The sequence below is a fragment of the Trichosurus vulpecula genome, chromosome 8 (genome assembly GCF_011100635.1).
Source record: "Trichosurus vulpecula isolate mTriVul1 chromosome 8, mTriVul1.pri, whole genome shotgun sequence".
In the NCBI taxonomy this organism is placed as follows: domain Eukaryota; kingdom Metazoa; phylum Chordata; class Mammalia; order Diprotodontia; family Phalangeridae; genus Trichosurus; species Trichosurus vulpecula.
Window position 1 is genome coordinate 93,054,934 of NC_050580.1, and position 27,538 is coordinate 93,082,471.

At 36.8% G+C, this 27,538-nt stretch overlaps 1 protein-coding gene across 1 annotated transcript in view; it reads left to right on the top strand.

Annotated features, from left to right (window-relative positions):
- The first annotated feature begins 603 nt into the window (after positions 1–603).
- The window catches only part of RGS10 (regulator of G protein signaling 10), a 74,480-nt gene continuing 47,545 nt past the window's right edge, over positions 604–27,538 (top strand). The window contains exons 1-3 of the mRNA XM_036735662.1: positions 604–787; positions 22,769–22,887; positions 24,822–24,908. Coding sequence (XP_036591557.1) covers positions 739–787; positions 22,769–22,887; positions 24,822–24,908 — 255 coding nt within the window. The 5' untranslated portion in view covers positions 604–738. The remainder of the gene's footprint in view (positions 788–22,768; positions 22,888–24,821; positions 24,909–27,538) is intronic.

A 27,538-nucleotide genomic window follows, 5' to 3' on the forward strand; every position in this document is an offset into this window, starting at 1 on the left:
AGTGCCTTCCTAATTTTTATTCTCGTATACACAACCTGGGGTTTAAAATAGTTAAGAAGTTCCTTATCTCGGGCCAATCGAAACAGAGAGGGGATTCACAGGTGTCAAGACTTCCCAGCTGTCCTCACTCATTCCTCCTCAGGACACCCTCCGGGAGACTCAAAGAGGACGGGGGAGGGAGAACGGTACTCTATTTCAGTGTAGCTTGGCAGCAGCAGCAGCAGCAGCAGCAGTAACTGCTGCTCTAGGCTCAACATCTGGAGCTCTGTTTCCTTCAGTGCCCACACCCTTCTCAAGCTCCCTCTCCCCTCTCCCTCTCCCTTCCGTTAGCGCTTCTTTCTCCAGTGCACCTTGCCCTGGATCCAGCACCGCACGGGTGGGCACCAGTGCTTCCAGGCGAGGTTTATCACTAGGGAGAGTGGAGAGAGGTGCTGGTGGGAGGGGGTGGTTAAGTTTCAGCCTGCTACCGCCGCCCTCACACTTCGGAGAAGCTTGGAGAAGAAAAGAGGAGCGCGGGAAAAGCCAAGGGCGAGGGAGCCCGGGAAGTGCCCCCGCGCGCACAGCGCGTAGTGGGCCGGCGGCGCACTGAGCGCGCCACGCGGCGCCTCCAGAGGTGGGGGCCTCGCACTGGGGCTGGGGCACTGCACGCTCCACCTCCTCCTGCTCTTCTCCAGCGCGCGCGGCGGCCACTGCTGCCTCGGCTCCCCGCAGCCCCGGGTCTCGCCTCGGCAGCTGGAGATGTTTAACCGGGCAGTGAGCAGGCTTAGCAGAAAGCGGCCGCCTTCAGGTAAATGGGTGCTGCCGGAGCCCTCCAGCGTACAGGGGATAGGGGCGGGTAAGAGGGAGTGGAGTGCCGAGGGCTGGCAGGCGGATCTGGGACTTGCTAGGAGTCAGTATGCGAGCCACGAAGTTGGCGCTGTGTAAACCGGGTGAGCTGCTTAGCGCCCGGAGGGGAGAGCAGTGTGTGTTTTTGGGTAGTGCCTATGGAACGATTGCCCAAGTTTGACAGAGGAAGGAACCGCTCTCCAGCTGGTGTTTGGAAAGCACCCTCCATCCCTCAGCAGCCTCCGACTTCAGGCAGGGAGGTTGGCACGGTAGTGTCCCTTCTTTCGCGCACTGAGGGGCTGCGTCCAGCCCCCTCAGATCTGGCTGAAAAGGGTTTTCTCCTCCCCATGCAATTCTCCTTCCTCTCCTTCCCTCACTTCTCAGGGACCACAGCTTCAAAACTCTAAAAGCAATAGCCCTTCTCTCGTTTCAAGTCCCGTTGAGGCGGGGAGCTGTTTTAAGATGATCTCGGAGAAAAGACTCTTTGAACAGGAAGTTTGGCTGAAAGAGGAAGAGTAGCAGTTTTCTTTTTACTAAATGTCTGGGAAGAAACTACACATACGCATACAGAGACAAGCCCTTAAGTGCGTTGAAAGTTAGAATCGAAAAAGCAGAAGTAGGTGAGGATTTCTCTTGGATCCTTTTATTACCTTGGGGGGGGGGGAGGGGGGAATGAGGTTAGGCTCTGGTTAGGCAGGGATCTCATCCCCCAGCTTTCCAGCCTGAATTCTTGTGTCTTTGTTGGATGTAGAGAGATAGATATAGAGGAGAGACAGTGAGGGAGAAAAAGACAACAGAGACGGGAGTGAGGGTGTGGGGGGAGGGGGAGAGAGACAGTGCCAGAGAGAGAGAGAGAGAGAGAGAGAGAGAGAGAGAGAGAGAGAGAGAGATCGATTCTTGTTCTGAAATCTTCACTTTTGCTATGCACGAACTAAGCAGAGTGTCAGTACCTGGCGGTATAGTGAGTTTGGATTTGCATTTTCAGGGAATGACATGGTGACAAAGGATAGGTTCGCTTTAATCTCTTCACTTTTGCCAGATTCCACCAAGAGGTTGTTTGACCCTATGGGGACTGTCATAAGGCTGTGGAGTGCTGAAGTTTCAGGCTTTGATTTGGGTTTTGTATTCCTCACTTGACTAGGGTAATGCATTTTAAAATTTAAATTAAAAAACACCCAAATTTTCTCTACTCATTTTACCCTATTTTGCACCCCCGAAGAACCCAATGAGCATTTAATCCTAAATGTTTTATTAGTCCAAATTCTCATCTATCTTCAAATCTCACATATATCTACATAGTTGTCATCCCTTTACTCTGCTTTTTTCCTTAATATTATTTCATGTGCAGTAAATATTTTTAGGGCAGCTGGGCGGTGCAGTGGACAGAGCACCAGGCCTGAGTCAGGAAGACCTGAATTCCAATTCAGCTTCAGACAGGTACTAGCTGTGTGACCCTGGGCAAATCACTTAACTAGGTTTGCCTCAGTTTTCCTCATCTGTAAATGAGCTGGAGAAGGAAATGGCAAACCACTGCAGTATCTTTGCCGAGAAAACCCCAGGTGGGCTTATGAAGAGTTATACATGACTGAAATGACCAAACAACAAAAGCAACAAGCTATTTCCATGTGATTGGATTTGGAGTTGGAAGAACTTGGTACAAATCCCTGCTCTGCTCTTGATACCTGTATGACCTTGGGCATGTCACCTAATTAATCTCTGTAGGCCTTGGTTTTCTCATATGTAAATGACAGGATTGGACTAGATGATCTCTATGGTTGCTTATAATTATAAATCCATCAGTCTGTTATTGACAGTCTTTATGCTTGTCATTTTAAAGAGGTGTATTGCGTTATTGTGCCCTGGTTTACTCAGCTGTTCCCCTATTGCTGAGCATTTGGGTTGTTTCTAATTTTTCACTTTTCTAAACACCACTTCTGTGCTCATTGTTGTACAAATTACTTCTTTTTTTCTTTTGGATTATTCCCTTGGAGAATATTCCCAAAAAATTTGCCAGGGCAAAAAGTATGAACAGTTGCCTATCTTTTTTTTTTTTGTTACATATTGGCAGATTGCTTTCTGGAAAGAATGTACCAATTTACAGCTCCCCACTTTACCCCTTCTCATCCTCCAAGCAATATGCCTATCAATGTACCTGTTTGGCTGCAACATTAGTTAAGCTTTAGAAAATGTTCAAGTCATCCATAGTGAGACTGATAGCATTTAGTGTCTTCTAGTACAGGATGGATTCCTAGTTTAGTTTTTGTGGTACCATGCTTGATTACCTAAAACTTAGATTGAAATCTTGAGACTTAAATCACAATCTAGCATGAAAGAACATGAGACCCATTGGCTAGTGTTACAATTATCAGTATAGGAAGCAAAGTAAAGATAAACAAGAGGGTTCAAAATCATGATCTCTAAATTCCAATTCTAACATTCTGTGATCCAAGGATGAAAGGGAAAACACGGGAGTACATGTTTTTGAAGTGTTTTCCACAACCCTAAGTCTGCCATACATATTAAAACATCATATTTTAAGACTCTGATGGTCAAGCCACTGCATCGAAAAACTGATCAGTTCCTTAAACCAATGCTTATATTTTTGTACCCTTCTATTCAATGTCAATAAGCTGTCTTTATGATTATCTTTAAATATTATTAAATAAACATTATTTAAATAAATATAAATAATACCTTTTGTTTTTATATCATGCACATTTCTGAATATATGTTTTTTACCCATCTCCTTCCCCCCACCCCTTGTCAAGAGTCTTTTCTCGGAACAAAGAAAAAATTAAGGTAAACCAACTTAGAGTGACCACATCTGATGATGTATGCCACATTCCACACCTGAGGTCCTTCACTTCTCAACTAAAAAGAAAAATCCATTTCCTCATTTCCATTCCTGGGACCAAGATTCATCATAATTACTTAGCATTTGACTTCATTTTAAAGTTTTATTTGTATTATTGCAGTCATTGTTTATATTGTTCTCCAGCCTCTGTTAACTTTACTCAGTATATCTGTTTATATAAACTTTGCCATATTTCTCTGAATTCCCTATGTTTCTTATGGTACTGTGATATTCCATTTCATTTATAATGAATGAAATGAATTTTCATTCATTTGTCCAGTAACTCCCACATCAGTGGACACTCTGTTTATTCCCAATTTTTGCTACCACAGTAAGTGCCACAATAAATATTTTTGTTTAAATGGGACTTTTCTTTTTGTCTTTGACCTCCTAGATGTATGTCCCTAGTAGTGGGATCTCTGGGTCAAGGTAGATATGAAGAGTTTAGAGATTTTTCTCACACAATTCCCAGATTGTCTTTTGCAATGGTTGGCCTAGTTCAGTTCCATAACAGTAGATACCTGTTGTCTTATAGGCTTTCCAGTATTGACCATTTCCATCTTCTGTCGGCTTTGTCAACTTGGTGGGTGTGAGAAGAAACCTCACAGTTGTTTTAATTTGTATTTCCCTTGTTTTTATGGATCTAGAACAATTTTTCATATGATTAGTGATAGTTCGTAATTCTTTTGAATATTGTTCATAGACTTTTGCTACTTTTTTGTTGGATGATGGCACTTGCACTGACATATTTGTGTTAATGCTCTATATGCCTTGTATTTCTGACTTTTATCAGAGACATTTGATGCAAAGATTTTTCCCATTTGAAAATTCCCCTTCCTAATCTAACGGTATTGATTTGGTTCATGCAAAGGCTTTTAAATTTTATGTAGTTGAAATGATCTATTTTCTCTTATTACCTCTATCTCTTGTTTAAGAATAGAAGGAGGTAACTTTCATATCTTTTTTTTTTGAGGTAGGTGTGCTTTACTCTTCTCCTTACCCAAGCTTTCATAATTCACTTCTTTTCCTTCTCTTCTCCTTAAGAAGACCTTCATAATTTTGGATGACTCTGGGGCTTCTCCTTGATGCACTGACCTAAAGAAATATGAACAATGAGTTTTCCCCATAGAGAAGCACTTGAAAGAACACTGGATAGATTAGGAGTCTGAAGAACTGAATTCTGCTCCTGGCTCTTTTACCTGTTAGCTGAGTGACCTTAAACAAGTCATTTAACTTCTTATAAATGGGTATGTTAGACGCTGAATTCTAAGGCCTAATTCTAAAGATTAATGACTGTGTTTCAGTATATATGTGTGTGTGTATATATATATATATATATATATATATATATGTATGTGTATGTGTATGTGTGTGTGTGTGTGTGTGTGTGTATGTAGTAGTGAGTATATAGTAGGATTCCCAACTCCTCCCAGGCTCTCAGACTTTTCCCCCAAGGCCTGTTAAAGATTATCTCATTAAGCACTTTGAAACATTTTTAGATTCATGACCGAGCCTGAGTTCTTATTTAAAGATGACAGTGTATGCAGTCATTTAATTTAATATCTTTGTTGTAACAACTCAGCAGAAAGGCAACCTCTGCGAGGGTAGACGTTTTCCCTGCAGAATGTTTCAGGTGACATGTTTGCTGACTTTTATAAAGTAAAGCTGGGTCTGTCTCATGGAATTTGTCCAGTGACAGGCCAGAGTAGGGCCTGGGGGAGATCTCCCAGTATGGGATGCCTTTGCCCTGCCTAACTTTATAAAGAAAAGAAAAATTCACCAGGGTTAATAGAATTGCTTTACCTTTTATTGATGAGTTTTTTTAAACATCGCGATAACTTCCCAAAAGGCCTTTCTCCATCTAGGATCATAGATTTAGAGCCAGAATGGACTTTAGAGGTCATCTAGGAAAACCCCTGATTTTTCAGGGGCAGAAACTGAGGCCATAGAGTTTAGGGCACTTGCTTAAGGTTACACTGGTAGTAAATGAAACAATGAGTATTAAAACTAGGTCTTCTGGCTCAAATAAAGCATACTTTTCACTATATCAAGCTGCCTCCCAACAGTACCCTTCCTTATTTAGTAACAGAACAAAATACTGATAAACCAGTAAGCAAAACCAACCTGTTACAATGACTGTAACTGACTGTATATATAGCATTCTTTATCCACGGATTTACCGCTTCTCTAACCAGAAGGAAATGTGTTCCAGCAAAAGCCCTCTGGAACCAACATCGGCCTTTATATTTGATCTTTATTCTGTTATCTTTTAGAATCATCATAATTTATATTATTGTAGTTATTGCATATGTTATTCTCCAAGTTCAGCTTTCTTTGCTCTATATCAGTTCATATAACTCTTTCCATGTTTCTTGGAATTCTTTTTCTTTGTCATTCTTTACAGCACAAAAAGATTTCAGAACATTCAATTAGTTCAATTAGTTCAGCCATTCCCAACTCAGTGGATGTCTACTTTACTTCCACACACAGCAATGCTGCGTTGTCCATACAGGACCTTTCTCTTGTTGACTTTGGGGTAAATGCCCACTAGAGGAATGATGGAAAATGGATAGTTTGATAACTTTTCTCACATAATTCCAAATTGTTTTCTAGAATTATTGAACTAATTCAGGCTTCACCAACAGTGTGTCCATCTGTTCACAAGTCCTTCAACATTGTCTATTTGTCTAATTTTTTTTTTGTGAATTTGATGGGTATGAAGTGTTACTTTAATTGGTATTTCTTTTACTAATCATTTCTAGTATTGTTTTCATGTGATTGCATTTTGAATTTTGAAAACTCTTTGCATATATCCTTTGACTAGTTATGAGTTGGATAGCAACTTGTTGTCTTAGATACTTGAGTCAATTCTCTATAGATGTTAGATATCAGACTTTTATCAGAGCTACTTCAGATCATAGGATCATAGATTTAAAGTTAAAAGGGATTTTAACAGGTATCAAGTTCAACCCCCATATTTTACAAATGAGGAACTGAAACCAACAAAGGTTATAAGACTTACCCAAGGTCAGATAGCTAATACTTGTCTGAAGTAGAATTTACCTTCCTAATTCCAAGGCGGTCCACTTTACCATGCTGCTGTTCTTATTTGCTTGTACAATCTCTGACCCCCCACCTCAAAAAAATCTATACCTTTTGTTATTTGTTCTACATTGATTTTATTTGAACAGAATTTTTGTAGTTTTAAAAAATGGAAATGATCCATTTATCTTTTGTGATCTCAATCCCTTAAGTAGTTATGAATTCTTCCCCTAACCTTGGCTGCGAAAGATACACTCTTTCATTTTACTCTAAATGTTTTTTAAAATGATATTACCACTTGTATTTAGATTATTTATCCATTTGGAGTTTATTGTGCTATGTAGTGTAAAACACTGTTCTAAGCCTATTTTATGCCAAACTACTTCCCGTTTTCCACACTAGGTTTTACAAATAAAATTTTATGAATGTCATTTGTTTTTATATAGCTTAAATTCCCATTGTATCTCTCCACCTCCCCTTTCCCAGTCATCCCATGTAAGAAATAATTCTAAAAAAAAAGAAGAGAAAGAAAAAGGAAAATGAGCAAAACAGATCAACATATTTAAAAAAACTGACAATATATACGGTGTTCTACAACACAGGCTCCTTACCTCTGGAAAGGTGTTGGGGGAAGTACTTTCTTATTAATTGCTTTGTGGTTCTTTCCATTTTCATCATTCTAGTCATCATGTATATTGTTTCCTTGCCTCTGCTTATGTCACTTGCTTTATTTAGTTCAATTAAGTCTATGTTTTTTATTCATATTGTTCTTTGTTTTTTACAGCACAGTATAATTCCATTATATTCATGTACCATAATTTATTTATAGCCATTCCCCAATCAATGAACATCTACCTCATTTCTGTTCTTTGCTACCACAAATACTGCTGCAATAAACATTTTTGGTATATATGGGACTTCTCTTTTTATCAGTAATCTTGAGATATATGCCTATCAGTGGAATCTCTGAGTCATAGAGAATGGCCATTCTATTTAGATAATTCCAAATTGCTTTCTTAAAATGGTTCTACTACTTCACAGCTTCCCCAACAATGTATTAGTTTGCCTGTCTTTCTACAGTCTCTCCAGCATTGACTATTCTCATTGTTTGTCATCTTTGCTAATTTGCTAGGTGTGAGGTAAAGCATCAAATTAATTTTGATTGGCATTTCTCTTACTATTAGTCATTTGGAATATTCTTTCATATGGTTGTTAATGGTTTGCATTTTTCTCCTCTCTACCTTCTTTCCGCCCCCCCCCCCACTTCTTCCACTAATTTATGTTGAATATGGAGTCTTTCTCTAAGTAGTTTGTGTTCTGAAATCTATCTGGGCCATTTTGCTCATTTGTTTTTAGCTGTTATTCTACCCACTTTTCTATTGCTCTTTTGATAACCAGTGCCAAATAACTGATTTTATGGAAATTGATTATTACCTAAAGGAATAAAATATTTAAATTAATAAAAAATAAAAATACAAAACATTAAACAATCTAATCTCAAAAAAGAACTGAACAAGCTATAAATAAACTACCAAAAAACCTTATCTGGATGGACTTACAACTAATTCCATCAAGTATTTAAAGAACAATTAATCCATATGCTAGAAAAATTATTCCTAGTAATCGAGAAAGAAAACATTCTACTGACCTCCCATTATGTAACAAATATAGCACTGCTACAAAAAACAGGTAGGGAAAAATCAGAAAAAGAGAACTATAAATCAATATCACTAATATTAATGTAAGTATTTAAATAAAATATTAGCAAAAGGATTATAACAATATAGATCATAAATAATTCACTGTGACAAAATTGGATTTAAAGCAGGTACAATATTAAGAAAATAATTAGCAACAAAAATCACATGAGGCTGATAAAAATCTGCAACAGATGTCATTGATTAATTAAGTACTCATTTATGTTAAAACCCTAAAAAGCATAGATATGGAAGAATCATTCTTTAATTGATCAAAAGTTTATATTTAAAACCAAGATATAGTATCATTTGCAATGAAAAAAATGGGAGTTTGCCCAGGAAGTTCAGGAGTAAAGCAAGAATATACCTTCTCCCCACTATTAGTCTTGTATAGAACTAAAAATGCTAACTATAACAATATGGCTAAATAAAATAAGAGGAATAAGCCTCAGCAAAGAAGAGACAAAAACAGGAGTGGGAACTTGCAGCCTGGAGGCCACATGTGGCCCTCTGGGTCCTCAAGTGCAGCCCTTTGACTGGATCCAAACTTCACAGAACAAATCCCTTCAATAAAGGATTTGTTCTGTAAAATTTGGACTCAGTTGAAAGGCCACACCCAAGGATCAATAAACTTTTAGGAAGTATCGATGATTCTTGACAATGCTCTGTGAAGCTTTTCAGTAGCTTATTTTTGAAGAAATTTGTATTGATATCTCTTGCATTTATGTTGTATAGTGGTTTCTGTTAATCCTTTATTTCCTTTCTATTTGTTATGAATTTACCTTTTTCATTTTTATTGGTAATTTGGTTTTCCAAATATCTGATCATCTTTATGTTTTTCTTTTTTGTTAATCTTTCTGCTAGATTTACCCAGCTCTGAAAGAATATTAAAATTTCTATAATTATTGTGTTATAATATATAAATGTGAATTACCATGATCATAGTTCTGCTGAAATACATATATCACTAAGCTCAAAGCAAATGACAGTCAAGGTAAGTAGCTTTACCCATGTAAGGCTGTGTAATATAGTAGATAGAGACCTGGCCTTGGAGTCAGGAAGACCTAGTTTCAATTTCTCATTTGACACATACTGAATTGTAATCATGGGCACATTCCTTAATCTCTCAATATCACAAGGTTACTTTCTAAAAAGTTAAGTTGCCTGAGAAATTACCTGTGTATTAGCAGAGGTCATTTCCTTCACTGATGAAATCACAGGCCTAGTTAAAAGAAAAGTTTTAACCATAGAGTTTTCTCAAATTTGGTAGGCTTCACCAATAACTGTTCTCCCTAGTATTTAGCATAGCATGTCTGTCATATTGTAGGTAATGAATAAATACTTATTGGTTGAATGATTATTTTCAAAGCCTTTTTGTAATTCATTTAGCTTTTCCCTTAAGAGCTCAGTTGATATATTATTGGTGCATATAGTTAATAATGGTACTTTTTGATTATCTATGGTGACTTTAATGTAGTTTCTCTTTAACTCTGTCATCGTTTTCCATTTTAATTTTTGCCTCATATGAAGTCATCATTGCATCTTCTGCTTATTTTGGGGATATTCTGGACTATGATAAATTTTGTTCCAGCCCCTCCTTTTCACTCATATTTTTTTTTATATTTTAAATAAATTTCTTATTGTTGGGCCTTGATTTTTATTCATTCTGCCATTTTCTGACTTTTTAATGGGTAATTTGATCCTTTCACATTTAAAGTTGTAATTTCTAAGTTTGTATTTTCCTCCACTAAACTGTTATGCTAATTTTCTCCCTCTTGTAAGTCAGATACTTTATCCCTAGGGTTAGGTTACTAACCTAGTTTCCTCCCATAGAGTCTTTCTGCTTCTCTTTTGATTATCTAGTCTCAGCCCAAATACCTTGAATTTAATTTCATTCTCATCCTCTCCCTTTGTCTCTCTCTTTTCTCTGTCTCTTTCTCACTTTATCTTTGTTTTTCTCTCTGCTCCTGTCTTTATCTCTCATTTCTTTGTGGTATAAAGGGAGGTAGGGATATGCATGTGTACACACCCACCCCCTTCCCCTCCCTCCCCCCTCCCATGACTTTGACCATATTTGACAATGTAGGCTGATTCTGGCCCTGTGGTCCAGTCTCTCTGCTGACAGGAAGGAGGTATGTTTCATTAAGAGTACTCTGAAATCAGTACTAGTCAACTAAATGGAATTAACAAACACTTGCTAAGTGTTAAAAACACTGTGCCAGATATTGGGGATATAAATATGAACATGGAAGCAGTCCTTGCCTCCAGGTAGTTTTCTTTTACCACATTGGTTAAAATTCTAACATCTTTCAGTGTTGTTTGCCTTTCCAATATTATGGCCATTGTGTAAATTTTTCCCTTGCTTCTGTTTACTCTGCTCATCATCAGTTCATATAAATTCTCACAAGATTTTTTGAATTTTTAAATTCAATTCCTGTCTTTTTTTTTTTAAAACATAGTCATTTCTGGATACACCTGTTTGTATTCCCCTCCCATCCCCAGTGAGCCTTTACTTTGTATCAAGGGAAAAGGTTGTCATGTAAACTCAACCAACATATTTAACAATGTATCTAATAGTATATGAATATTCATACACATAGCCTCACATTTCTCCACCGAAAAGAAGGTGACTTTCCTCATTTCTCTTTAGGGCCAAGATCAGTCATCATGATATAAAAGTGACTACCCTGGCCCCCATTGCTTGAAGGTCAAGTATATTACATTTCACCCTGCCCCCAGTGTTTTCTAGTACCTTTAATAGAGTTTGGGACATTCACAATTAGTTGAAGCCCCTACTGATTGTGTTTCCCTGATTTTAGAACTCTCCTGAACCCCAATTACATTTGACCACTTAGTGGTCAGATGAGCTTTTACAAAGGAATATTTGGTTTAAAAATATAGCAAGAACAAACATATTAACCCCCACCCCACCACACACACACACACACCCCTACACACCCGCCCCTGGGTGGGGCAAAATTTTCTCTTACATCACCTCAGTCTTTAGGAAGCAAAAGAAGATCAGGTTCACAAGCTTACCTTAGCTCCTATGCAGCATGGTCTCACCAAGTCCAAAGCCCCCATGGGCTTGTGTCCAGCACCCTGGTTTCTCAGAATCCCCACTGAGCTGGCAGCAATAACCAGTCTGGAATCCTGCCTTCAAGGTCATCATGGTGCTGCCTGCACCTGGAACTGAAAAGGACAAGTAAAAGAGACAAAAACTCTAAACCTAATTGTTGAGACCACAGGGCCTAAGGGAGAAGGGAAAAGTAGCCATTCCCTCTACTTGGCTTAGTTCATGGTGCCCATGCTGTGGGTAAACAAGACTTTCAGCTCTCCTGTGCACTATTAGAAAGAGAGAATAAGACTGTTCCACTCTGGTAGTTTTAAAGATGCATCCTATTCTGGCTGTACGGCCATGGAAAGCAGCTACTACAACCCATATGGTAGGGGAACACAAGATTATCTTTTTCCAGAAGCAGATTCCTACTATCTCCTACATGGGTACCTCTGTTTTGAAATTGATGCGCAATGCTGGTGAACTTCTCCAGGCCACCAAATTTTGACATAATTTTCCATAAGTCCTCATGACTGACAGATCTACAAACGTGTACAGACCTCTGTTCTGCTCCTGGCATTTCTTCTGGAGTTGTTGGGCAGCAAATACCATATCTTACCATTCCTTGGCCCTTTCTGAAGCCACACTGCCTCTCAGGTAGATGACTCTCAAGGCCTGTCTTAAGAACTTTACAATTGATTGAGTGACATGGGAGACACTGGCCCAGGACCACTCAGCATGGCATGCCCACATCAGAGAGGGTGCTGTGCTGTATGAACAAAGCAGAATTGAAACAGCTTAAAAGAAAGGCAAGATGCAAAAATTTAAAGAATCTACCCCAAATGTTCACATGGACTATTTGTGGCCAACCTGTGATAGAACATGCCCAGCTCGTATCAGTCTGATCAACTATAGTCAGACACACTGTAACTTGACCCTAGCATAGTGATGTCATTTTGGTCCTCTTTGAGAATGAAAGACAAAAACCAACCCACCAACCACCTCTTTCTTAGGTGATTTGGACGTGCATAGCAAAGCTCTATTATGAAAGTTACACTATAATTTCTTATAGTGCAAAAATAAATATTTCATCCCATTCATATACCACAGTGTATTCATCCATTATCCATTTTATGGGTATGCTTTATTTTCAACATATATTTTTGTGTATAAATTGCATTTTAGATGGATTCTTTCAAGCTGTATAATAGTAATGGAATTACTAGATCAAAGACTAGTGAATTTTCTAGTATAATTCTACTTATTTTCCAAAATGAACCAATTTTCAGCCCTAACAATAGGGCTTATCTTATTACAGCCCCTCTATTAGCCATTTTTACTTTTTATTTTCTGTACAAATACGATGAGTATTAAGTTGGAGCAGCCAGAGTTGCATTTAATTTATCTTATGATGATTTGAAGAACTTATAGTTTGCGTTTCTTCTTTTGAAAACTGCCTTTTTTCACATCTTTTCACCACTTATTTCAGTTTCCATTATTTATAAAGATCTTGTATTCTTTGCATCTTATTTTCTTTTGATTTTGTTCTGTCAATTTTTTTTTCTCACCTCTGCATCCTTAAGTTCCAAAGCCTGCACGTGGCCACACAGCCACTTAGTGTTATAGGTGGAGATTTGAAACCAGGTCTTTCAGGTTCAATATTCTTACAAATAATAACATAATAGAAATGCTCATATTGGGAAAACAGTGAAAATGTAATCACTCAGTTTGATTAAATTTGTCTATGTATTTACAAAGAACTCTTGCCTTTGTTGGCTTTAAAAATGTAGTTGCAGGTCTGAGTAGTCTGGGTCTTTGTTGGTTTTATCAGCTGACCATGCTTTGCATAATTTCATATGGATATTCCCTTCTTTTATTTCTTCATATTTGTTATTTTGTGTCACCATGATATTGGATATTGCAAAAATTTAGTCAGTCATGTCTTAATTATTAGTAATATAGATTTTCGGTTTTTTGCTATTACAAATGTATTAATATACTTCAGAATATCCAGAGAAGTATGTTTAGAATGGTGAGATCATGGTTCATGGTGATTGGTTAGAATGAGGTAGGGGTATTTAGCCTGGAGAGGCAAACGTTAAGGGGAAAAATGATGATTGTCTTCAAGTATCTGAGACTGTCATGTGGGAAAGGGATCAGATTTGTCCTACTTGATCCCAGGAAGCAGAAATAAGAGCTATGAGTGAAAGTTGGCAAGAAACAGATTCAGCATAAATAGTCCGTGTGAACATTTGGGATAGATTCTTTAAACAGTTTGCTTATAGGAGCATGGCTTTTAGTGCTGGAAGGGACCTTAGAAATAATCTCCTATCACAGAGAGGAAACTGAGGCCGAGAGAGAAGTGACTTGCCCAAAGTAGTAAGTAGCAGAGCTGGAATTCAAACCTACATAAATTATATATTCTTTCCACAAAACCCCTTTCATATGAGGAAAAAGTGCTTATCAATGAAAGCTATCTCCAAATGGAAGGGTCCACCTGGAGGGAGGTAGTGGGTTCTTCTTCATTAGGAGTCTTCAGGGAGAAGATTGATGAGCACTTGTCAGGTATATTGTAAAAGGAATTGTTGTTCAGGGACTAGGTGGCCTCCGAGGACGCTTTCACCTTTGAGATTCTGTGAATCTGTAAAAAAAAAAAAATAAAGCAGCCATTAATATTTTTGTGCAGACATGTTTTTTGAAAAAATTTGAATGTCTTCAGGATTTGATCCTAATAGTGATAGCGTTGCCCTGTCAAAGGGTGTATGACAAATTTTGTGACTCAGTTGCTAGGTTGCTCTTCAAAAGTTAGCCTTATCAGCAGTGTAATAAAATGCCTTCTTTTCCATCACTAATTTTGGATTTCATTTTTTTCTTGCCTGTGAATTTGATGATAAATAAGCTGTTTTTAACTTATGTTTCTGTAATAGAGAAGATAGTTTTTAATGTGATTTTTAACTATATTCCCCTCTTCAAAAATATATCTTCATTACTCTTTAGTGGGAGGGTATCTATTACTCTTATAGATAGATTCCTTGAAAATCTGGGTATCAGATCTTTATCAGCTACATTTACTGCAAGTGCTTCTCCCCTCCCCATCTCTTTCTTTCCTTTTAATTTTGGAGAAATTTCTTTTTGTCATGCAAAAATTCTTTAATAACTATACAGTAATCAAACCTATTGTCTCCAATGATTTCTTCCATTTACTTGATAAATTTTTTCTCTTCTCCATAATTTAGGGAACTCTATACTATTCATTTTCCTCATAAATTTATATTTATAATTACTTAAATTTAGAAATTTAATCATACAATTATATATAAAATAAAATTATATACAATAAAATTATTATTACTTTTACGTTTTAGATCATTAATCCCAACCGCGCTTATTGTATTACATGGTTTACACTGTGGAGCTGCCTCTCCCTCTTCCTCCACACACTTGTGCCATTATGTGGGGCTTTTGTCTAGTTCCCTGGGTATCTGCCTGGAGAGCAAGAACTCTATGGAGACTACAAATAACAACAGCTCATCCTTTTTTATTTCCTTCCTTCTGGTTCAAACTGGAAGTCAGTGAATGAACATCTGTTGTTTAGTCCATTCAAAAGAGGATGTTGAGGCTTATTCTTTGATCAAGTCAAAGGGGGCATAGGAGACACAAATTCTCTGCTTCTTTAGGACACAGAGTCTTTGAAAACTCAGAGATGGCAAGGGCAGGTCTATGGGAATCCATTTCACCTGGGAGCTATTCAAGTAATATTCAGAGGATGGAAAGTAAGGGATGGTTTCCCTTAGTAGATGTTTACCTTTGGCCAGTATTGTGCTATTTTAGCTTTGATTTCCAGTTAATGATGGGAAAGAAGTTTGACTACTTTGGGACACTTTGGTTTTTGTGTGACTTTTATGATAATGACCAGATGCTTGGTTTCCTTTTAGGACTGTATTAATATCTGTGATACTTTTTTCCTTTCAAGAGATTCCCCTCTATCCTATTCAAGAGAAGATGTTTTAATTGTTGTTGCGTTTTGTTTTTGCTATGGATATTGGTATCTGTTGTTATTTAATTTTATTTTTCAGTTTGACTTCAGATCATGTATAGTTCCATATCAGGGGAATTACACATTCTCAAAAGTTTGATTCTATAGCTATTGACACTTAATCTTTAGAAGGATTCTTTTTATATATTAGTTTACTCAAAAAGCTGTTTTCATAGATGATCATTTGTGTTAAATAGGCTGTTACTGTTGGGTTATCAGTCTGAATGCATCCTTTTTCTATGTGGATGTAGGAAAAATGTGTTAAGAAGCTGATTAGTTTTGACTAGACTTTGTGAGGTATACAGATTTCTGAGTGGTCTCTTGCTGTGTTGCTGCAAAGTAGAGTTTATTTAAAGGAGTTATATGTATGTGCACATGCATGCATGTGTGCACATACACAGGGACATGTACATAGTTTGCATTTTCTTTGGGCCTAACTTTAAAACATTCTTAGGGGAAACTTGAAACTAGATCATATAAGATACAGAGGTGACTCAAGGCTTTTGGGGAATCATAATATACTGCTATTATTAAAATGTTACTTAACTCTTATAAGTTATTTAGCTACAGATGATCACATAGAATTTCATGCTCCTTGATCTAGTAGTCTAGATTGCCAGAATTCCATACTGATGAATGTTCTAGATACTTTTTTGGTATTGATTTCTAAGGAATTCACATTAGAAGGTGGCATGATGTGTGCAACAGGTTTTGCATTTGATATCAAAGGAGTTGGGTTTGAGACCTGACTTTGTCCCTTACTACCTACCTATATGACCTTGTGCAAGTCATTTAATTTTTTTCAGTCTCAGTTTTCTTATCTGTAAAATAAGGGGGTTGGGTTAGAAAAACCTTAAGAATCTGTCCAGTTCTAAATCTTTTGATCTTACATTTATGTTGAAAACTTGGTGATTTCTTTTTTTTTTTTAACTTGGTGATTTCTAATGTGTACATTTCCTATTTTTTTTTCTTCCATATAAGATGAAGTAAGGTTCACAACCAGCTACCTATTCATCTTCATATATAAGTTGGGATGGGGTGGGGTTGGACTAGATGACCTCTGAGATCTTTAATCTAGGATTTTGTAATTATATAAATTAAATGTTCTGTTTCTTTGTGAGTCTTTTATATTCTAGCTTCTGTTCTCATAAAGTGTTATAAAAATTAAATTTTCTCTTTTTGATAAATATTAACCATCAATTTATCAAAATCCAGATTTTAATTTATGAAATAAAATTATTAGTTTATGTACAGGTTTCAGAGTTGTAAAATGCTACAAAATTCCCTAAAAGATAAGCACTAGTATTAATTTTCCTAAAGGAATTATTTTTGCAAGGTGAAATTAACAACCCCAAAATTTAACAGAGATTAACCAAGTAACAGCAAAGTAAGATTTTTCAGTGAGTCATAATGAGTCTGAAGACATTTTTTGTTGTTGTTGTTTAAGTTAAGTTTTATTTTTAAATTATCAAGAATGTATATTTTTTCTGTCCTACTACCTTCTCTGCCTCAACTGGAAAAAAACAAAGAAACCCTTATAACAAATAAGCAGAATCAAACAAAACAAATTGTCATAATGGTCAAGTCCAAAAATGTGTTTCTCGTTCTGCACATTAGTTAATCATCTGTCTATATGGGGGCAGTCTTCATCATCACTGGTTTATTGATCTTTGTTTTGATCAGAGTTCTTTAGTCTTTCAAAATTATTAATTTTAGCAATGATGACATTTTGGTATAAATTGTTTTCCTGGCTCTGCTCACTTTACTGTGTATCAGTCCCTATAAGTCTTCCTAGATTTCTCTGAAAACATCCCCTTGATCATTACTTACAGCACACTAGTAATCCATTATATTTCTATACTATAATTTGTTCAGCTATTCCCCAGTTGATAGGCACCCCCTTTGTTTCCAGTTCTTTGCCACTATATAAAGAGGTGTTACAAATATTTTTGTACAGATAGAACTTGTTCCTCTTTCTTTGATCACTTTCAGGTAGAGGTGTAGTAGTGATATTGCTCGATTAAAGTATGTGCACAATTTAGTAACCTTTTGGCCATAGTTCTAAATTGTTTTCCAGAATGGCTGTACCAATTCACAGCTCAATCCAGGGTGTGTCAATGTGCCTGTTTTCCCACATCTCCTTTATTATCTATAAGTGTAACATCTATAAATTTACCATCAGAGTTCATTAGTTCTCTCTCTCTCTTTTTGGAGACTAAAATATCTAATGTTTGCTCACAGGAGAAGGTTAACTTTCATAGGATCTCAGAACTGGAAGGAACCACATGGTCTAATATGTATCTGTCCAAGAATCTCACCTATCACATTCCTAACAAGTAGATACACAACCTTTGTTTGAAGAAACGTTTATAAGGGGAAAGCTACTCCATTCCAAGACAGTGCCTTACACTTGTAGATTGTACTAATTCTTAAGAAGTTTCCCCTTCTATTTATTGTGCCTCAACCGCTACTCTGCTGTGTGACTCATGGTCATTCCAAATCCTGTTCTTGATTTACAGCATTTTAAATCTTGGCTATCTTTTACTTATCAAGAAGTCTTTAAAAATCACCATAATGATGGAGAGAGACACTGGGGTTTTATATCTGGAAGCTTAATCTGTTTAAACTTCATTTTAAAAAACTAATTTTCTGAGAAATAAACTGAAGCTGTGAGGTTTTGTTTTTAGCAGGAGAGAATGACTTCATTTAAAATGAATTGAAATAATCTAAAACGTGATCAGTTGTGTGGATTAGGAAACAGTAGAAGTATTATGAGCAAAGTAATGGAAACATGGCAAGGGTAAGGGAGATATTTAGTTTAATGCCACAGAGAGTGGGGAGTCTGATTAGTCAACTCGAATGTGGCAATGGCTCAGGAGAAATGTGGGATATCTGATAGTTTACTGTACATATATATTTGTCAGATGGTTGCAGTTTAACAGCAGAACACCAGGTGTGTGTGGTTTTTTATTTTGTTGTTTTTTTAATATATATTTATCCACTTAATAGTATTTTATTTTTTCCAATCACATGTAAAGATAGTTTTCAACATTTCGAGTTCCAAATTTTTCCCCCTCCTTCCCCTCCTCTCTCCCTAAGACAGCAAGCAATCTGATATAGGCTATACATGTACAGTCATATTAAACATATTTCCACATTAGTCATGTTGTGAAAGAAGAATCAGAACAAAAGGGAAAAACCATGAGAAAGGAAAAAAAAGAGAGAAAATAGTATGCTTCGATTTGCATTCAGATGCCATAGTTCTTTCTCTGGATATGGATAGCATTTTTTCCATCATAAGTCTTTTGGTGTTTTGTTTTAAAGAGGGACCAGGTTCTGAAAATATCTCTAATCTGAGTTGAAAACTAGTGGTCAGAGACAGACATAAATGCCTTGCAGTGTTAGCTGAGCTCTGCCACTTCTTAAGAACAATGAGCTTCTGGGAACAATGAGCTCAGACCTCCATGTTTATTGAAGAGACAATTAACTAGTGAAACTTTGGCAAATTACTGTGAAAATTTTGCTGTGTAAAAGAATAACAGAATAATGTTATGTTTTCTCATAAGAATGGGACAAGTTAGTTGTTGGGTAGAAGATTCCAGCATTAATGTTTCTCCAAAAGCATTTGTGTCTTATTATACAAAGATAAAATATACAGAAAGTAGATATTCTGGCTTCTGCAAACTAGGGAACTAATTTAACGTATATCACCTTTAGATGTATTGCCATTTTACGTAACTTTAAAAAAATACTTTATTGGTGCTTTTTTCCTTTGTTCATCACCATCTCTTCCTAATGATTCCTACTGCCATTTCTAAGAGAAGCCTTACTTGAGCAAAGAATTGCAGTTAAGCAAAACAAACCAAGACTTTGGCCACCGTGGACAACCTGTGCCTCCTTTCACACCTCTTGGCTACTTCTCTATTAAGGGGAGGGGGGAGGGCTTGTCTTACTGTCTTTCCTCCTACAGTCACAACTAGTCACGTGGTCAGAGTTGAGTATTTCATTTTTTACATTAGCAGAATCTTCAGGTCCATTTGCGATTCTATAAATACACTTTCTTTGACTTCATTTACTCTTTTCTTTGTTCCAGTAAATGTGTGTTCACTTTTTCTATTACCTATTGAAGCCTGACTTCGGTGTCTCCCCTTCCACTGAGGACAACCTACTATCAGCTCTAACATTGCATCTATCCCATCTAGTTTATAAATGCTAATGTTTATAATATAATCAACATGTTCATTTCTGAAGGCCAGCAGTTTCTACAAGACTTAGGCAACAGGATCAAGCAACAAAAGAGAGTTGCTTCTTATCCTCCAGTACGATGTTAGAGAAGGGAATACAAGTTATTGTCTCAGAGACTTTTTGGAGTTGAAGAGGCCATCTAACCAGCTCGTATCTCTAAATTTATAGGAGCTTTTTGGAAGGTATGTTCCTCCCCTCCAAAAAAGCACATTATTTATTTATTTTTAACATTAGTTTTTAAAAAATTGAGTTCCATATCCTTCCCTCCCTGAAGCCCCTCCTCCACCCTTTGAGGAGGCAAGCAATATGATATCAGTTATGCATGTGAAATCATTTCCATGTTAGCCATGTTGCAAAAAATTAAAGAAAAATAAAGTGAAAAAATTATACTTCAGTTTGCATTCAGAGTTCACTAGGTCTCTCTTAGGAGGTGGATGACATTCTTTATCATAAGTCCTTGAGAAGTCCCTGGATCTCTTTATTGATCAGAGTAGCTAAGTTTTTCCACAGTTGATCATCATTACAGTATTGCTTTTAATGTATACAATCTTCTCATGAGTCTGCTCACTTCACTTTGCATCAGTTCATTAAGTGTTTCAAGGTTTTTCTGAAACCATCCTTCTTGTCGTTTCTTATAGCCTGATAGTATTCCATCACAATCATATACCACAACTTGTTCAGCTATTTCCCAACTGATAGGCATACTTTCAATATCCACTCCTTTGCCACTACAAAAAGACCTGCTATAAATATTTTTGTACATATTGGTCCTTTTCCTTTGTTCTTTCTGGTTTACAGGCCTAGTAGTAGTACAGCTGGGTCAAAGGGTATGCATGGTTATACAGCTCTTTGGGCATAATTCCAAATTGTTTTACAGAGTGGTTGGGCTAGTTCAACTATTTTTATGAATTTGACTCAGTTCCCTATAGATTTGAGAAATGAGGCCTGAAAGAAACTTGTAAAAAAATTTCCCCCAGTTTCCTGCTTTCCTTCTAATTTTGACTGCATTGGTTTTGTTTGTGTAAAATCCTTTTAATTTCATGTAATCAAAATTATGGTCATCTGGGTGGCATAGTAGATAGAGTGCTAGGGCTGGAGTCAGGAAAACCCATCTTCCTGAGTTCAAATCTGGACTCAGACACCTACTAGCTGTGTGGGCAAGTTTGCTTAAATCTACTGGAGAAGGAAAGGGCAAACCATTCCAAACTGCTTTCCAATTTTCCCAGCAATTTTGGTCAAATGGTGAATTCTTGCCCTCAAAGCTCAGATCTTTGAACTTAACAAACACTAGATCACTATGGTCTTTTACTATTGTGTATTGTATACCTAATCTCTACCACTGATCCACCCCTCTATTTCTTAACCACTCCCAGATTGTTTTGATGTTTACCACTTTGTAATATAGTTTGAAATAGGGTACTAATAGAGCACTTTCCTTCATATTTTTCACTGATTCCTTTGATATTCTTGGTCTATTGTTTTTCCAGATGAATTTTGTTATTATTTTTTCTAGATTTATGAAGTAATTCTTTGGTAGCTTGATTACTATGTCCCTGAATAAGTAAATTAATTTAGGTAGAAATGTCATTTTTATTATATTAGCTTGGCCTACCCATGGGCAATGAATATTTCTCTAGTTATTTAGATGTCTGTGTGAAAAGTGTTTTGTAATTGTGTTCATATAGTCCATGGGTTTGTCTTGGCAGGTAGACTTGCAAGTATTTTATGTCATCTGTAGTTATTTTAAATGGAGTTTCCCTTTCTATCTCTTCCTGCTGGATATTGTTGGTAATATGTAGAAATGCTAATGAATTTCATATATTTTATATCCTGCAACTCTACTAAAGTTGTTAATTGTTTCACTTGGTTTTTTAGTTGCTTTTCTAGGGTCCTCTAATTATACCATCATGTTGTCTGCAAAGAGTATTATTTCCTCATTTCCTATTCTTATTCCTCCAATTTCTTTTTCTTGTCTTGTTGCTGTAGGTAGCATTTCTAGCACAATATTGGATAATAGTAATGATATTGGACACCCTTGCTTCATCCCTTATCTTTTTGGGAAGGCTTCTAGTTTATCGGCATTACAGATAATGCTTTCTGATGGTTTTAGATACTACTTATCATTAAAAAAAACCAACAACTCCATTTATTACACTCTAGTGTTTTTGTTAGTAATGGATGCTGTATTTTGTCAAAAGCTTTTTCGGCATCTATTGAGATAGTCCTGTGATTTTTGTTGAAGCTATATGACTTTTAAATTCAATCTGATCTTCTAATTTTTTTCTCGAGACCATCTAGCTATTGCTTCAATCCAGTTAACTGTGTAATGTTGGGCAAGTTATTTCTCTTTAAGTCTCAGTTTCTTCCTCTTTAATGTGAAAAGGTTGGACTCAGTGTACCCTGAAATTCCTTTCAGTTCTAACATTTTAAAATTCTATCCCTAGCTATTCTGTATTAATATTTATTAAAATGATTTTTTCTTAAATTTTTTTTAAAGTTTTCTGGTTTTTTTAATTGTCATTTTGTTATGGCTGGAGGTTTGATTTTTTCTGTAGAAATAAATTTCCAATGAAATGAAAATAATCTGGGAATGGAGATTGGAGGGTTTTTAAATATGAAAATAATGGGGGGGAGAATCAAAGAAGTCATTGTTTCTCTGAAGTGAGGTTCACCTTTATTTGCTATCACTTTGATTCTTCTACTAATCATATATGGTATTTGGCACATAGTAGGTACTCAATAAACTTTTATTGATTGATTAGTTCTATAACTTCCTTTTCCTTCCTTTCATGTAAGTCACAATTAGTAGATTCTGATAAGAAGCCTGTCAGATTGTAAAAACTAAATGGTAAAACATTTTAGTAGGTAAATCTACTTGAGGTAAGGGAAGGGATCCCTAAGGCTTGCAGTAGGTACAAATGATGTTGGATAAGATTCAGATTTTTAAAAAATATTATCTTAAGGACAACCATATGTATAACCTTCATTTTGGGGTTTGTTTTTTTTTTCAGATATACATGACAGTGATGGGACTCCTAGCAGCAGCCACCAGAATGCAAAAGGCACTGCAAAATGGGCGACCTCCTTGGAGAACTTACTTGAAGACCCAGAGGGAATTAAAAGATTTAGGGTTGCTATTTTTACTACTGATATTGACAGGGCTCAGCCACGTGTGTCATGTCTGAAAGACTAAGGAATTTCTCATTACATGGTCCTTGATGAATTGAAAATATTTTTATTAGTAGAGCTTTACTAAGACCAAATGGAAGATAGTACATTTCAGACATTGTATACTATGGGATGATGGTGGATGTGGGTAGAGAACAATATTTGAAAGTGATTAGAGAATTTCTAGCTCTTTGATTCCAGATAGGAGCAGGAGCCTGTCTGTCTCTGTCTGGCTGCCTACTATAAAGTCTTATTAGAACCATAAGAGCCAAAAGGAACATTAGACATCATCTGGTTCAGACCCTTAATTTAACAGACGAGGCAACTGAGGTTCACAAGGAGGAAATTACTTTCCCAGGCTTGTACTTAAGGCATTCTTAGGATCATGTTACTGATGGAAGCATAGAAAGTGTTTTGTGGTACATTTAAAGTTACTTCAATATTCACAGAAAGTGCAGAGAATTTAGGGAAAAGATCATTGGCCTGGGAGTCAGAGGACGTGGGTTTGAATCCTTGCCTTGCTGTTTACTACTTATGGAATCATACTCTCCCTGGCCATCAGTTTCCTTATTTAAAATAAAAGGTTGGAGTCAGGCCTTGGATATCAATTGTTGATATCAATAGATGCTTCCAAAGTCCTTGAGGATTCTTGAATATAAATGCGCTCTCTACTGTTGGCCACTTAAAAGCACCACAAGCAAACACATAAGAATGTGCAAAATCTGCCTAAACCAACCTACTCTTTGAAGCCAGTTGACTGAAAAAAGACATAGGACAAGTCAGGAACCCTCAATATTTCTTTCCTACCTTCCTGTGCTCAGCTAGAAGCCTGGAAGCAGCTTCAGGCTTTTTCCATATCTTAGTGAGGAAATATTTGATAGTTATGGTATGGCATTATGGAGAAAATACTGAACTGAGAATCAGGAGAATGGGATTCTACTTCCATACTTACTATATGACCTTTGGCAAGCCATTTCCACCTCTCTGAGACTTACTTTCATGTTTGGGATGGACTAGAGAATACCCAAGATCCTTTTCAGCCCTGAAGTTTGACAACTCCGAGTCAGAGCTGCAAGGGACTTCAGAGGTCATGTAGTCCAGTGCTCACTTGAATTATGAATCTCCACTGCAAAATATCCAACAAATCCAGTGCCTTCCTGGACATTTTCAGTGATGAGTAACTCAGTAGCTAATGAGGCAGCTCTTCATTTTGGGGGATGCTCTAATCATTAGTAAGTTTTTACTTATATTGAGCTGAAATCTGCCTCCCTATAACTTTTCCCCACTAGCCTTAGTTTCTACGTACATAAGGAAAATACCTAAGAATATATGACTGACACTTGGTAGGGGCAGAAAATAGCTCTATTGGCATTCCCATATGATCATGTGCTATTTTGGCAAGGTACAAAGTACGCATTTTAATTTTTTTGTTTCACGTTTGAAAATAAACAAAAGCACCTCAGATTTAAAATTGTTTTAATCATTTTTTTCATAGATAAAGCTTGTCTATAGATATGTTTTTCTTCTCTTTTAAAAATACTCTTGCTTTCAGAGGAATGTACTTTGTTTAAACACTGTCTAGGAAGAACTAATATATTTTCCATTTTAATTTACTTTAGGATCATTTGTTATCAGTGAGAATTTTTTTTTAGAAACTTGCCCAGTTTTTCCTTGTCCTTATGACATCAGAATCAGCAAATCCAAATGTTTCTAACATCTCCATAATCTTATTAGTTTTAAAAAAAAATCCCCTGAAAACAAAGGCACTTACTGTGCACTTGTTAGAAGATGATATCACACAGTGTTGAATAGTTGATCAGTAACATGTGGAAAAAAAAAGAAAAGAAGAAACTGAATTAGGAGAGCGTATAATGTTTTTCTCTCATTTCTCCTCAGGAATTTTTGAAAAAAGAATTCAGTGAAGAAAATGTCTTGTTTTGGCTAGCATGTGAAGACTTTAAGAAAATTCAAGATAAGAAACAGGTATTTCCTTCAGTGCTGTTATCAGCCAAGAGTTTCTGTAATATTCCCTTGGGATATATTGTTTTTCTCTCCTTTAAAAAAAAGTTGAAGTAGGTGTAACTGTCATGCCAAGACACATTTGTAATGCTTGGAGAAATTGGCACACACTATATTTGGAATGGGTTTGAAGTGTTCCTTGTATTTTGGAATGGGTAAGAGCATTGTATTTGGAGCCCCGAGATGTGTTTGACTCCTAATGTCTTTTACCTACTAGCTGTGCGATCTTGGACAAATCACCAATAATCATAAGAGCTGATATTTATACTGTGCTTTACCAGTTTTGGCAATTTGTTTTCCTCATCTCAGACCTGTGGAGGAAGGTGTTGCAGGTATTATTACCTCTATTTTACACATGAGGAAACTGAGGCTGAAGTCAAGCGATTTCCCAGTTAAATTGCTGGTAGTGGTTGAGTTGAGATTGGGTTTCTAATTCCAGGTTATGTTGCTCTTTTCACAATATGATTCTGCCTTTCTCTCTGTACCTGTTTCTTCGTTTGAAAAATGGGCATAATAATGTTACCTTACTCAACTCACAGGGTCGTCATGAGGATCATGTGATATAATCTTGGTAAAATGCTTTGTAAGTAGAAAGTACCATGTAAATGGCAATGTTTACTGCCTTTGTTATCCTGAATAAGTCACTTCATCTCTCTAGCCTCAGTTTCCTTACCTGTAAAATGAAGAGGCTGGACTCTGTGGCCACAGAGGTTTTTTCTAACTCTAACACCATGTATGATTCAATCTAGTATAAAGTCATGACATCTCTCTAAGGCTAAAAAGTTGCCCAAGAGTGGCAGTCCATGTTGGAAGGAGTTTCGTTATTGGGAGTTCCCTGCGCCAATAAAATAACAGGTCTAGGCTCCCCAAAAATAAAAACAAAGTAATAACAATGATAGATTAAATTAACAAAATTTTAGAGTAAAATTATTCTTTACGTCACCTAGAGTCTGATTTTGCCTGTAGCTTTTATTCTTTGAATAAATTACAAGGATGCCTTTCCCTTACTGGGCCACATTAAGAATGCATACAGACATAGTAAATGCTAACCAGATGTTTGGAGATAAAAGCCGAGTGTATTGTTAGATGCATTGTCAATTATTTAATATCCATTTTTATGAAGCATCATACATTTGGCATGTACTCTTTTTAGAACGTTTCTAACTGTTCTTCCTAGCAAATGTGTGTTCTATAATATATTAGGCAATTTGTATTATGTGGCCTTAAGTGGATTTCCATGGCCATGGAATTCATCACCATGGACCAATACTGGTGATGGCCTCTCTTAATTTAGCTACATGAGTCCTCAGGAAGTGTATATCTTCTGGAGGTGGGACCATACTAGAGCTGATTTTTGCCATGTTTTGGAGGTCCTATGAATTCAGATTGCTAAGGCAACAGGGAAACAAAGCCTTGGAAAATCAGAATGTAGTGGTAGACTGGGGATGTTTACACCACCATTGCCTTTAGGGCGACTATGCACAGACAGGTTTTCAGCTGGAGAGAAGTAGGGAAGTTAAAAGATGCCATGAAAACAACAGGAGTTGAACCAAACACTTCACATTTGAAAGTAAAGAGCAAAAGGGGCAGCTAGGTGGTGCAGTCACTAGAGCATTGGCCCTAGAGTTAGGAGGACCTGAGTTCAAATACTTACTAGATGTGTCAGAGGCAGCATTTGAATGCAGCCTTCTTCTGACTTGATTGAGTGTTCTTTTCACTAAACCGTGTTACCTCCCCAATTTCATAGTATGTGCTTTAATCTTACTTGCATTTTAAAATTCTAAGGTGTCTTCAAAAAAAAGCAACAGATTAGTCCTCTATCCTTCAGGGAAAGGTCTCATGGATTGGGCTGAGTGGTTGTGTCCATATGTCTACAATCCTTCAATCTGAAGTGACTTAATACCTACTTTCTTTTATGAGATAATCTGTTGGACAGGTAATATTCTGGTCCTTAAATTGCCCAATGAGCCTAATTCCAGCTTCATTGCATGGAATAGTCCCCTCATGTTTCTTAGTGAGGTATGCGTGCCATCTGGAAGTAAACTGTTTAGTTTTATGCCACACATTTTAGAGAGGACAGTATAGGGTAGAGGGCATTTGGAGGAGAGAGACCTGGATGGTGAAGGACTTCAATGTAATACTACATGAAAATGAGGTAAAGGAGCTGGAAATGTTTAGCCTGGAGAAGAAAAGTTCTGGGTAGGGGAGGAGGTGCTGGAAGATGATTGCTGTCTTTAAATTACTCAAGATTGTTTGATGGAAGAGGGATTACTTGTTCTGCTTGGTCTCAAATGGCAGAACTGTGTGTAATGAGTGGAAATGGAAGAGGCTAATGTAGAACAATTGGGAGTGGAATGGACTGCTAAGGATGGGAGAAGTGGGAGGCGGGGAGTGGTTCTCTTTCCTGAAAGGTAATCGGGTGAAGTCTGGGTGACTGCTTGTTGGGTATACTCTCATAGATGATATTTACATAGAACTTTCAGGTTGACAAAATCATTTATCACATTACTTAATTTGGTTTCCACAACAACTCTTTGGGGTAGGTAGTTAGGTACTATGGGTATTATCCATTCACAAATAGGGAAACTGAGGCT